This window comes from Lactuca virosa, chromosome 9 (assembly GCF_052849685.1).
Source record: "Lactuca virosa cultivar CGN04683 chromosome 9, Lactuca_virosa_CGN04683_v6, whole genome shotgun sequence".
Lineage (NCBI taxonomy): Eukaryota > Viridiplantae > Streptophyta > Magnoliopsida > Asterales > Asteraceae > Lactuca > Lactuca virosa.
In genome coordinates, this window is record NC_136434.1 from 75,986,934 (window position 1) to 76,000,607 (window position 13,674).

Below are 13,674 nucleotides of genomic sequence, written 5' to 3' on the forward strand. Positions count from 1 at the left end.
TATAAGCAATAAACCATAAGTCATAAGTTATAAACCATAAGTTAAACCCCGTAAGCCCTAACCCCTAAGTCATACTATATAATCCTTATGACCTAATCCCTAAGTGCTAAGCCATAAGGCATAAGCCTTAAGTTATATGACCTAATCATAATCCTCATGCCATAAGCCTTTAATCCTTAAGCCATAATTTCTAATATCAAAGCCATAAGCCATAATACCCAAGTCGTATGCCATACGCTATACGTCATGAGCCTTAATCCATAAGTTATAGGCCATAAGGTCTAAGCCCTAATACATAAGCCATAAGCCGTAATACCTAAGCTATGAGCCTTAAGCCTTAAGTCATAAGTCATAACTCATTACCCATTTGGCCTGCCCTAGGCTAACCTAAATCATAAGTCATAATACATAAGCCATAATACATAATCCATAAACCCTAACTTATATGTATTAAACCATACATCATAAGTCATAAGCCATAACCTATAATCTTTAAGCCATAAGCCGTATGACACACACACACACACACACACGCATATATATATATATATATATATATATATATATATATATATATATATATATATATATAATAAAACCTTATTTAACCCTTTTTATGTGGTTATTTTAAAAGCCATTCAAACAAAAATTTAAGCATTAGGCATCAGCTACCCCCAAATTCATTTTCCCGCTATAATTGACAGCACACACCGCCATCAATTGGGCGTGTGTGTTCGCTAAATTCAGTAGGAAAAAGATAGGAGAGATGAGATTAAGAGAAGAGAGGGTGAGGAAACAAAAGAAATCAAGAGAGAAAGAGATAGATTTAAAAGGAGAAATAACAAGATCGGTGAGGGGAGGAGGCAGCGCCCACTGGCACTACTGTGGAGGTCGACCCACAACGACAGAAGTGATCTATGTTCCATTAATTTTACCCTTCCGCTTCCCATTCTCTTTGTAAATCGGTAAGTTAAACATTAACCATTTCTTTTGCAGATCAGGTTACCCTTAGGCAAAGGTTTAAGAACTTTAGGCCTTTAATCGAATATAAACAATGGATTGAAAAAATGCATCTTTCATATCTTTTGATCTATTACTTATAAAAAAGTTATGGATGCCACAGTTTTTCACAGGCATATCTCGTGTTGCAACCATATTAAAGACAATATACACCTCACCCGAATTTTGGAATGTTGGATTAGGGCTCTTTCTAGAAGCTGAACAAATGGTGTCTGAATCTTCTGAAAAGCAACATCTGAAGACTTGCATAGTTAACTGGTTCTTAATAAATTGTATATAGATTGGTCACTTCTAAGCAAAGGTAAAACGGTCATTTATTGCAGGGTATTTGTTTGAAGAACATTTAACTGTGGACCAAGAGCATCCACAGCCTCAGTGGTTGGTTCAATCAAATCTGATGAATGCCCTTGCTACTACAATGTCTTAGGCTGAAACATCTGAAAACAACACGTCAGATGGGCCCACCAATCTCCCACGAGAGCTCATGGATAGACTTCAAGAGCTTATGCCCAACATATTAGATATCGCGAGCAAGCCCATGTCTCACCTTGTTCCATCTTTTTCAGTGGGACAAAACGTTACAAATTTTGTCAGGTTGATATCGGTCTTAGTCCCAGTCCAATGCATGACAAACGGAGTATACGGCTCTCATGTTGTGTCTGGTCCAGGGGAGGGGCATAATAGTAATTTTTTTTACAGTTTCCAGAAGGGGATTCAACAGCGAGAGCACCACCAGCAAGTAAAGAGGTGGTTTCAAAGCTTCCGGTTATTGTTATTGCAAATGAGATCTTAGCCAAGTTAGAAGCAGATTCCGAATGTGCCATTTGTAAAGAGAATTTGGTGGTAAATGATAGTATGCAAGAAATGCCATGCAAATACACGTTTCATCCTCATTGCCTCAAGCCATGGCTGGTAAATTTTAATAAATTCAATTTTTTATTCAACATCATTTTTATATAGAAGGGTAAAATGGTCATTTACTCTTATTCATAAAGTTTATTTGGTCAAAGAAATAAAGAGTCTCTAGTCTCTGTTCATTTAACACCTAATGGAGAAAACATCATTTCACTGACTTTCTCTATTAAGTTGTTATTTCAGAATGTGAGTAAATGACCATTTTACCCTTGAGTGTTTTGAGAATTTGTAGTTGTGTTTTGTGTCAGGATGAGCATAATTATGCCCGATTTGTCGACATGAATTACGAAAAGACGATCATGAGTATGAAAGTAGGAAGGAGAGAGAGAAAAGGAGGATGAAGAAGAGAGGAAAAGAGCTTCAAATGCAGGTGGAGGAGGTGAATATATGTATGTATAGGTCAAAAAAGAAAAAAAAAACTATAATTTAGGCCATAAAGGTGATCCCTTCATATTGGCCTCTCAAGCACAATAAGTATTTTACGTAACAGACCCTCTCGATCAAAGTATTTTACTGTAATGGTGGATGACATGTTATAACATAAAGTGCATATTATAGCAATGTACTTTCGTCATGCAATGTTAGACAAACTTGTATTCTTTTCATTTATTTATCATACTTTTCTGTTAAAGAAAGTTGTATTCTTTTCATTATTTAATGGTGTATGATCTGGTGCAATACAAAAAGGGCAATTTGGACCTTTCTTATGGCTGTTACCGAAACTCCACCATTCAATACAACTATATTGTTATTTGTTTTTGTTTTTATATTCATTTTTTTTAGGTTTTTTCACAAATTGTTTCTGTTAAGGTAACTTTACAAAACTACCATTCAATTTCTTTCATTTATTTATACATCCCTTTAAATGCAAATAAAGCAATGCACTTTTGTAAAATGACATGATTGACCTTTTTGTTCATATTTAATTCTGCCAAATGATATCAAAGAAAAAAATGGTCAATTTTACCAGTCGTCCAAAATGTCTAAAATTGTCATTTTTTGGAATAATAACTTAACCATGAAAAAAATTGTGTTTTACAACAACAAATTTTCATTTTATGAAGACTATTATTTAAACTTACAAATACAATAGTACAACCAGAATTAACATTACATAATTATAGTAACACATTCAATGAACGACCCCTAATTATACCGATAAGTCATTATTGTTCTTTTATAACTATATTTACATATAGACACATATAATAGCTGTAATCATAACTAAATGATACCTACACTCACAATATCTGTTTCTTCTCAAAGCCAAGTCATCATATTTTGACACACATAATAAAAGGTACATGACCATAAACAACCAATACTAACTTGTTTTCTTTTCTTGCGTTAACTAAGTACAACTAGTACAGAACCGCCCTATGGACACACAAATATTTAGTGTGACCATATGCATCACCATTTAGCTACTTTGTCTGTTATGTGTCTAAAAAGGCACTAGGTTATAGACACACATACAACTGCCTCATGTCACAATATGTTTATTTATTGTCTCTTATAAAAAAAAGTATGACAATCTTAATCGATACCTGTGGCTGATTGTGACCTATGGCCTCAATGTTCGAGTGTGACTAATATTTGTCACATTTGGTATAATTAAGTGTGGTTAAAGTTTTGATTATCTATACAATGGCCACACAAACTAATTTAAATGTATCCAAAAACAGTTTGTAAATTTTTTTAATGACCTTTGGAGACACTTTTAATAAAAAGTGTGACACGTCGTTTTTTGGAAAGTGTGACCGTAGGTCATTTTTGTACTAGTGAACTTTACAGATCCTCAGTTTGAGTTCAGACACACCCGAAAGTATGTCCGAATCCCTCAAACCAAGGATCTGATACCAACTTGTAACGACCCAAAAAAATCAAGGGTAAAAATTTGATATTTAATATAGTCAAAACATAGATACCATTTATTCCAAAACATCGTTAATTAAAAACATTTATCCGAGTTTATCCCAAAATCATTCAACGCGGAAAACATAGGTGCATGCACTGCGATCAATCCGAGCCCTTCTTTTCCAAATCGATGATACCTGAAACCAATAAACAAAACTGTAAGCACGAAGCTTAGTGAGTTCCCCATAGCATACCCCACACACAATCCACATAACACATATCACATTAGCTATACAAGCTATCTCTACCACATATCACATATCATATTAGCTATACAAGCTATCTCTACCACATATCATTAGCTATAAAAGCTATCTATACCATATATCCCTGCATAAGGATGCCATGGGCTCCCCCACATGGTCTTACACCTAAGTGTCATGGGCTCCCCCATGGTCTTACCCTGTTGGACACCCATAGGCTCCCCCACATGGTCTTACATCCAAGTGTCATGGGCTCCCCCCATGGTCTTTACCTGAAAAGCCATGGGCTCCCCCACATGGTCTTACATCCAAGTGCCATGAGCTCCCCCCATGGTCTTTCATGCAAATATCACATAAACAAATAGCATAGCACATAGCATATAACCAACTAGCATACCAAATATCACTACATCAACTAGTGTACCACATATCCTAAAATGGCTCGGCCTTGGTGCCTTAGACCCATTGGTATGGTGAGGAGACTCACTTGGCACGGCCGAAGTCCCACAGATGCGACTCCAGCTGCTGGTTGACAGATTCTCGAACTGCCAACATCAAACAATACCCAATTAATAATCGGGTTCCAAGCCCAAGGTCCAACTCACACCCCAAAGGACCAATATTCAAGTAATGGGCCGAAGCCCAACATATGGCCTAATTTTCCAAATTGGGCTCAAACATTTACATGGTCTCACTCTAAGGTCCAACCATTTATTCTAGTCCAACATTTGACATTCTAATGGCCCAATATCATATAATCATAAAACCCCAAACTATGGCCCAATATTCCAAATTGGGCCCAAACCCTCATATGGGCCTTACCCTAAAGCCCATCTAATTTTCCAGCCCATTGATTGTTCTTGGATGGCCCATTATTGGCCCAACCACCAAAGCCCAATATAAAGGCCCAACAATAAGCCCAAGTGAATTTAGGGTTTCACATTAAATGACAATTAGGTTTAAGCGTTTCTCACTTAACCCATTAAGGACTAAATCTATTAAGTCCATCATTCTTCTAAATAAATCATATGGTGTGATTGGGCTTAACACACAATTCCATTCCAATGGCCCAAATGTGGGTCCCGATAAGTCCAAGCCCATAAATCCAATGTTAGGGTTTTCTAAACCCTAATTAGGGTTTCCAATCCCATCTTAGCCCAATAAGCCTAATAGCTAGGTATTTTGATCAATTAGGGTTCATTAGGCCCATTAGGCTTTCACTAGGCCCATTAGCGTTTAAGTCCCTTTTGTCCAAACATCCCAAACGAGTCACAATACAAATGAGGCACACCGCCACCCGACACGGCGGCCGGTGGCCGCAGGAGGCGGCAGCCACCACCTCTCGGTGGTGGTTAGGGTTTCTTTTCATTATTCACATTTCTAATTACATTTTACAGTGCTAATCTCCAAAATAACACACACAACTAAGCTAAACACACACACACACATAACCACTTTGTGGTGGCCGGCGGTAGCGAGTGACGGCAGCCACCACCTCATGGTGGTGGTGATCATGATCTTCGGCCGATACAATACCAAAGGTACTCCAAATATCAATCCAAACACACCCGAAAGCCCACAGCCACCCGAGATGGTGGCTAACAGTGGTGGAGCGGCGGCGGCAGGCGGCGGAACGACGACAGTAGGTGGTGGTGATTAGTTTCCTTCCGTTTCCTGGCCAAGAAAGGATCAACACAGCATTATCCTTATGAGATACAGTCATACACAACAAATCACGCACACAGCCACCACCGCACGGTGGCTTGTGGCGGCAGAAAGAGATGACAAGGTGGCAGCCACCATGGTTGGCAGCCCTGGTGGTTTTTCTCGGGTATTTCCGGCCAAACAACACACATGCCCCACCACAAACGCCGACAGCAACATGTATGAGCGAACACACACTCCCACAGCCACAACCTAGACGGCGGCCGTCGCCGGAAAAGGCAGAAATGGCAACTATAAAAGGGCAGTGGTGGCAGAAATGGTGTATGCGACTCCATACACACCGAAAGGAACGAAGGGCAGAAGTGATAAGTTGCAGTTTGACCTTACCGGGAGGTTCTGGTCGTTTGCAGCCTGCTCCTCGTCGTTCACAACTTGAACTCCGGTCTCGGCGAGATCCCGACTATCCTCAACGTCTCCAGCGGCAGCGGGGAATGTAACGATGGCGTTCGTCGACGAGGCAACAGGCGGAACCGGTGGCTCACGATGGTGTCACGGAGGCAACGCCGGAAGAGGTTACACGAAGGTGGCGACTGAATAAAGATTAGGTTTAGGGTTTAGGGTTTAGGTGAAGGCGTTGATCCTTAAAACGGAATGAATGACCACCGGGTTCAAGTCCAGTATTCCATCAAACATTGTTTCCTTTTTCCAACTTTGGTCCCTCTCCACAAAATCCTTTTAAATTTTAAGTCCAGAAGTTTCCCTTGAGCCCCTGATTCATAATTTCATTTCATTTTAAGCCCAAAACTTACTAAACAGCCCCTCCTCTACAATTTATTTCCAAAAGTAGTTCATATGTTACCATTCAGCCCTTAGCTTCCAAAATCTCTTCAAATTAAGTCCCCATAATTTACCAAGTAGTCCCTGCCTTCACAAATATTTATGAAACCAATCCGGAACTTACACTTTTAACCCCCAACTTTAAAATTATGCCAGTTAACTCCTCGAAATCATACCTTGCTATATAATTATTGATTTTAAGGCTACTATTCGTTTATTAATTTTATTTATTTATTTATTTAATAAACGGGGTGTTACATATGCCCTTGACTCGTTCCCTTTAAGTCATTGAATGTCGTTAACTTGATGTCCCATTAAGTGCTATCACTCAACATATCAAAACAATATACCCTCGACTCTTTCTCTTTAAGTCGTTATTGATCAATTACAGTAAGTATGCGTGCATGCTCTAAAATTATATTTATACAATTAAATTTCACTTTAATATTGTTATTCCTTTCTAATTTACAACTAAGCAAAACATAAAAGTGGACAATCAGGTAGCCACAACCAAGGTCGGCCCTACGGAGGTGTGGAGTGTGCGATAGTACATGACCCGTGTCCTCAAAGGGCCCACAAGTTTCTACGTAACGGAAATTTTCGTTGGAAATTCATTGTTAATCCATCGCTAATGTGTCGCCAATCCATCGTTAACTAGTCTCTAATCCATCGTTAACTAGTCTCTAATCCACTGAAATCAGGTGGCTTCTATCGATAATTATCGCCGCGATTATTTGTAAATGCAAAATTATTTTTAACCTACTCACTAATATAAGTAGAAATGGTCTATTAGGTGTCAAATTTTTCCGTAGTATTAATAAATTTTGTTTATATATAAAAATATATTTAAAGACCTATTTTTACTGGTCGCGACATCAAAATCAAAGGACGTGATCACAACATGCTTTCCTATCCCACATACTAACACATACATACATACATTAAGTTGTCAGTCTATGAGATAAATTTTATTATGATGTAGATTGATAATTTAACAAATCTGATTAATTAGTTACCAATGATCCATTGTCTTTAACGACATAAAATTATGCAGAGATGGATAAAGTAACTTATTACTATTTTCGACGAGTCTAACTATTCTTAAATATCACCATCAAGGAAATATCGCTAGCAACAACAATGCAGGGTCATATTATCGACGTAGTAAATTAAGTAGGTATATATCATACATAAAGAAACACACGAGAAAGACAATTAGATGTTATACTTGACAATCACGATGAATTAAATTTGTTGTATTATATAAGTGTGATGATATTAATTATATGACACAAACTGAAAACGGTTATTAATTTATTGTAAACATAATGATACAATAGTTGTTACCGGCATGCATGTTATCAACAAAATACTTACAAAACTCTCAGAAAAAGGAAAAAAAAAAAATAGGAACAATTTTAGATTGTTGATTCAGATGGATCATCTTTTCCAACTTCTACTTCTTGAGAATGGATCTTTGTGAATCCCACCAATAACCCATGTTTCCTTTGCAATATCACAAGATAATTTGTAGAAATCACTTTCGGTTTTCATCAATTCCTTCAAACTCTTCCTTTTGTTTTCTTTCTTTTCGATGTCATGATCATCAACATGTTCTTTTTCTTCTTTATCATGATCTTCGACATCATCATCATCATTTTCTTCTTCTTCTTCTTCTTGTTTCTCCTCCATCCAACTTTTAGCAGGAGCAGAACGACACCGCATGAGGAAAAGTGCATTTGCAGGTGGCAGACATGGGAGATCTTCCGGTGTTTCAGATTTCAAACTTTTTTCTTCTTTTTCAAACACCCCAGAATCTTGATTCTCTTGTAGGACCATAAACCATTTCGAAAACACTGTTCTTGAGTCCTTGTGATGTTCATAGTCTTCATGGTGATCTTGATGTTGATCTTGATTGATTTCTTTATCATTACTATCTTCATCTTCATCTTCATCGTCTGAAGTGATATCTACATGGGAAAATCCCCCTAAACAATGAAAATCAAACTTAATCCTCCTTAAGCAAGTTAAGAACTGCATAATTTCTTTCTTGAACCCTAATGTTGCCCCCCAAGTAGGCTTCTTCTTTCTATTATGAAGCCTCTCGATCTCTTCCATGACTGTCTGCCAGTTCTTGCATGATCTTGTGCTGGGTCGGACCTTAATCTGGCCAGCACAAGTTACTTTTGGAGAAGTTGGCTCCGATAAGTTGTCTGAACTCATCTGCTTGGTTCCTGACCATAGATATGGACTTGCTCGGCCTCCACCGGCACCACCTCTCATAGACTTCCTAAGGTGGTTTTGGTGGTAGTTCAATCGACGGGGGCTAGAAACTGACTTTGGCATTAGTCTAAGATGTGCTCTTGTAGGAAAACATACCATGAGATCTCTTGAAGGAGGCCCTTTCCCTTCTCTTTTATTCATCTTTCTCTCTCTAAATTTGTGTGTGTGTTTGTGTCTTTGCTTAGACTTCTTGTTAGTTATTTCAAGTTGTTATCAGAGGCTATTTGTATGACTTCTCCAAAGAAAAAGGTATTACAGAACACCATATAATTAAGAAAAAGCAGCCCGGCCCTTTAATTAATTAGCTACATATTTTCAAAGTAGCAACTTTTTTATAATCAATGTGTTTAGGTAAAAGTGATTATTATTCTGACTTTTGTATGTTTAATTAAGTTCAAAATTATTATATAAAAAGTGCTACAAGAAAATTGCTTATTGAGATAATGACGAATACGTGCATACTGTTAACTTCCTTTTACTAGCTATTTGATTCTAAATTAGTTCTTTAAGACCCAATAATCATTTTTAAAAACATATACAACTTTTCCCATAAAAAAATACCGTCATTAAACAATAATTAAAAAGTTTAATTAAAAAACACATAAAAATAACTTTGGAATCAAATTCACATTTACTAAGCAGTAAAAACATCTTCCTACAAAATTGCAACTCTTTTTGGACAAGTGGAGAAAATGTTGTAATTAGAATACCTTTTGTTACCTTGGAATGGGGTTTTAAGTTCACTATACCTCAGCCCTTAATTAAACTGTATCTTATTATATCTATGTCCCTACTCAGAAATTAAATAGTTGCACAAGGGAAAAAGAAAAGAAAAGAAAGATAAAAGGGGAAAGGTGTGATGATGGCCACGAGCTTTGTTTTATGATCTAATGATATCACCAACTTGGTGACACTTTCTCATTAGATACATGCATTTGTATGTATAAATACACAACAACCATATAACTTTTATTAGTATTCGGTAAATAAGAACAATTAATACACTATTTTTACATCAAAATACTTTCAAATTTCTTTCCGATCTGTCTTTTCATAATGCACCAAAATACACATTACAATAAAATAAGAATCATAACAGTATCGTTTTTTTTTTTTTGAACAATAGCGATTTCATTAGCAATAAAAACAATACTTAAGCAAGAAGCCCATGCCACTTACAAAAAGTTTAAAACAAGAGATGAAGCCCAATCATGCCAAACAATATAATAGAATTACAATTCAAGATAGATTTGATCCAATTAAAAGTATTTAAACCGGTGTTATCAACGGTAATCATTATTGCCCGCCTTTCGTTCCTGAAAATAATAGCATTTCTCGCCTTTTGAATCATCCAAAATGTCGTGTAAATCAAGGAAAACAACAAGTTCTCCATCTTCTTACTACCCGCACTCATCTTGAGTAAATCAATTACATCCTCACATGAGTTAGGCTGCCTCCCAAGAAGGAAGACCAACTCAATAATCATTCTCGTAATAATTTTATACCGCCTACCATGGTTATTTTTTTGGATAAGGAATTAATCTAGAGGCAATTTATGTAAATTTGTCTTTTTATAAAGATAATAACTCACATAAAAAGTACTTTAAATAAAATAATGTAATTAGTTAAAGTGGGAAGTAGTCATGAAGGGAAGACAATCGAGAGCATGGTTGATAGGTCCCTCTACCCACTTTATCTTTGCTTTAGAAGTTAGACTTCTTTCAATCATTTTGGTTGAGTCCCTTTCACATATGAAGGATGGCCAAAGGGTAAATGGGTAATTGTCCCTTCCCTCTATATGTGATTATGATTTTTAAATAGTGAATAAATTTCATAAGTTCAGCATCTTTATCTATATCAGATAAATTAAATTGATCGAAACTGATTTAAAATATATTTAAATACTTAGAGTTCTTTGAATTGTTCTAAGAACATTTTGAATAAAAATGATGAAGATTTGAGATGATTTATATGTAAGTTGCGGCTCATACGGCTCATACTTTTAATATCGACATTTTTTGGGACACACTTTTAAAAATAATCATTTAAGCTAAAATGCACTTTATTTGCTAATGTGTTTATGCCAAAAGAAAGAAAGATTTTGACTTGCAACGTGTGGTTCAGTTTCAAGCTATGAACACTTGGAGTTGGAGATGCTTACCTCAACAGCCTGTAAAGCTTTCCTAGCCCATCCCCCACTGTACCAATCGTATAAATTATCAATCTTGACCATCAACATTATTAAAACACCATCAGCTGTACTTGAAACATTACAAATAATAATATTTGTAATGTTTTAGAAATAGAATCAAATCGTCTTATTGATTAAAAACACGCCAAATTTGGGTTCTGTTTTATTGTATAATACAAAATTATAATCAAAGTAGAATGTTATACCTAAAACGTTACTGCAATACCATTATCATCTCTAGATATGAAGATTTTACCTCGAGATGGAAAATGGAGGTCAACCACAAACATTTTTTGTTTGTTTTTTTAATGAAAAATGAATTCTTTATTTTGATAATTACACATATAAACTGTTTTGATTTTAGCTGAGTTTTTAAAAGCCGATCATTTCATCATTGGAGGCTTTTATAGGGAAGTGGTGTTCACCGTAGTCCACCACAACCACACGTAGGCTCATTGCGGTGGTCGCCGCACCCAACATCCTTATATCCCACAATATTCACCTTCACTACCTTCAATTTAAATCCGTAATCCATTGTCACGTTCATAATTAAAAAAAAATACTAATAAATAAATAAATAAAAAATCTCATTTTGAATGAAAGAACATTGTAAGTGCATTGATGAATGGCTAAGGGGGCTATTAATAATCAAGTTGCTCGGTTTTGACAAGGAAACAATTATTATATTTTTTATGGAGTTTTTCCGCATCCATGAGCTAATCCTAATAATAGGTTATGCTATTTATAGAAAGCGTATAAGCTTTTATATCAAAATTTCGATACATTCAGTTTTTGCTTGGTAAAAGTACAATTTGGTCCTTTAGCATGAACACCATCACCTTGTGAACGTTAACAAACAATATGCATAACTTCTGCTGATAACTCCAGGCTTATTATTTGTTTCTTACTATATTTCTTGATGATGACTTTGATCGTTCTTACATAAACTTCATTAAGAATGTGGCTTTGGGACTCTGGCCCAAAAAATCTATTTGGCATTTATTTATTTATTTATCGAATCTCTACGTGAAATACATTTTATTAACATATATCATTACTTTTTGCAATTTTGTTACGTAATCCAGATCAGCATAAGTACAACGTCCTCAAAATCTACACCCTTTTTTGAACCAATAAATTTAAAAAAAAATCCATTTATGGAATCATAGATTTGAGTGATCTTGGAAATGTAATGCAAACCCAAGTCTAGATATGGCACTTAACAAATCATTAGTACATTGTATTAGGGTTTTTGAAAGAATAACACAATGCTTGGTTCATTGAGATAAGCGTCGACTGACTCGTACTTTAATTATCATACTATATTTTTTTTGGAATGAAAAAAATTATAACAAAGCACTATGTAAGAATAATACAATTAGTTTATGACATTAAGAGGGCTTTAAAGCCATCCAACTAAATTAATTACTATTGAGCATATTACTTTTATTTGACAACAACAACAAAACAAACTCTTAGTTTATGACATTAAGAGGGATTTAAGGCTATCCCAACTAAATTAATTAGTATTGAGCATATTACTTGTAATAAGGCGAAGATCCGTACACAACATTTTTTAGTCATACATAACAAATTATGTTTTATACAGCTGTACAGTATAATTGTCTAAAACATAAATTGTTGTGTATGGCTAAAAAATGTTATGTACAAATCACTACAATATATTTGACAACAACAAAAACAAACTAAGTGCAACGAAATCAATAATAGAAGCTTTTTTGGTTTAAAAGTTTCAAAATCACGCAGTTGCGAAACCTCCGAATCACCCAACGAGTAACTGCAATGACCATATGCAAGCATTTCTTTTGCAGCACTCTGAGTCTAAGTTGCAACACCCACATTTACAAATTGCCATAATTAGTAACACGTGACATGTTAATCCCAACATGCAATTTCAAATCAAATCTCCACCTCCATGGTAAACGTGAAAAAAGTATGGTTCAAAGATTTATAAGGTATCTTATGAAATGTTTATGCTTATGAAAGATTTATAGGTTATAATTGATTCATATATTGCATAACATCATATGATGAAATAAGATAAAATAATGCTTGTGATCTGCTCATGCAATCATAGAAGGTGATTGTATAAGATTTTTATGAAAATATTTATACTGAAATGTTCCGTTGTTAAGACAAAAATGCACTACTGGTATGGTATGTGTGAGGAGTAATCCAGAAGATTAGAAGTCTAGGATTTAATTATGGGAAGTTAGTAGTAGTAGAAAAGTGTTCACCAATATTATCATCTCATCCATTGTGTGCGTGAGTTTTTTACCTGTTGCTTTTTTCTGTTTTTTTTACCTTCCTGTTAACTCATAACAGTTAACAACAAAGGATTAAAGAGAGTAAACTTTCATTGTTTAAGAAGATTAAACCAACATTTGGTATCAGAGCGAATCTGGTGCGATGTCGAACAAAGAAGGCTCGGTTACTCTTCAATACCCAATGCTGTCTAAGACGAATTACACAACATGGTCAATTAAGATGAAGATTTATATGCAAGCTCAAGAGGTGTGGGAAGCCATAGAGTCGAAGAACCCACAAAATCCGGTGGGTGTGAAGAGAGACAATATGGCGATGGCTGCCATCTACCAAGCAATTCCGGAGGAGGTTCTAAGC

At 35.7% G+C, this 13,674-nt stretch overlaps 1 protein-coding gene and 1 pseudogene across 1 annotated transcript; one reads left to right on the forward strand and one right to left on the reverse strand.

Annotated features, from left to right (window-relative positions):
• The first annotated feature begins 938 nt into the window (after positions 1-938).
• On the forward strand, positions 939-2,334 carry LOC145141195 (E3 ubiquitin-protein ligase AIP2-like; annotated as a pseudogene).
• A 5,505-nt stretch (positions 2,335-7,839) lies between these two features.
• LOC145135665 (nucleolar GTP-binding protein) lies at positions 7,840-9,073 on the reverse strand. Its single transcript, XM_079069919.1, has one exon. It carries the CDS (start codon positions 8,979-8,981, stop codon positions 7,998-8,000), a length of 984 nt encoding a protein of 327 aa, XP_078926045.1. The 5' UTR covers positions 8,982-9,073; the 3' UTR covers positions 7,840-7,997.
• Positions 9,074-13,674: the final 4,601 nt, after the last annotated feature.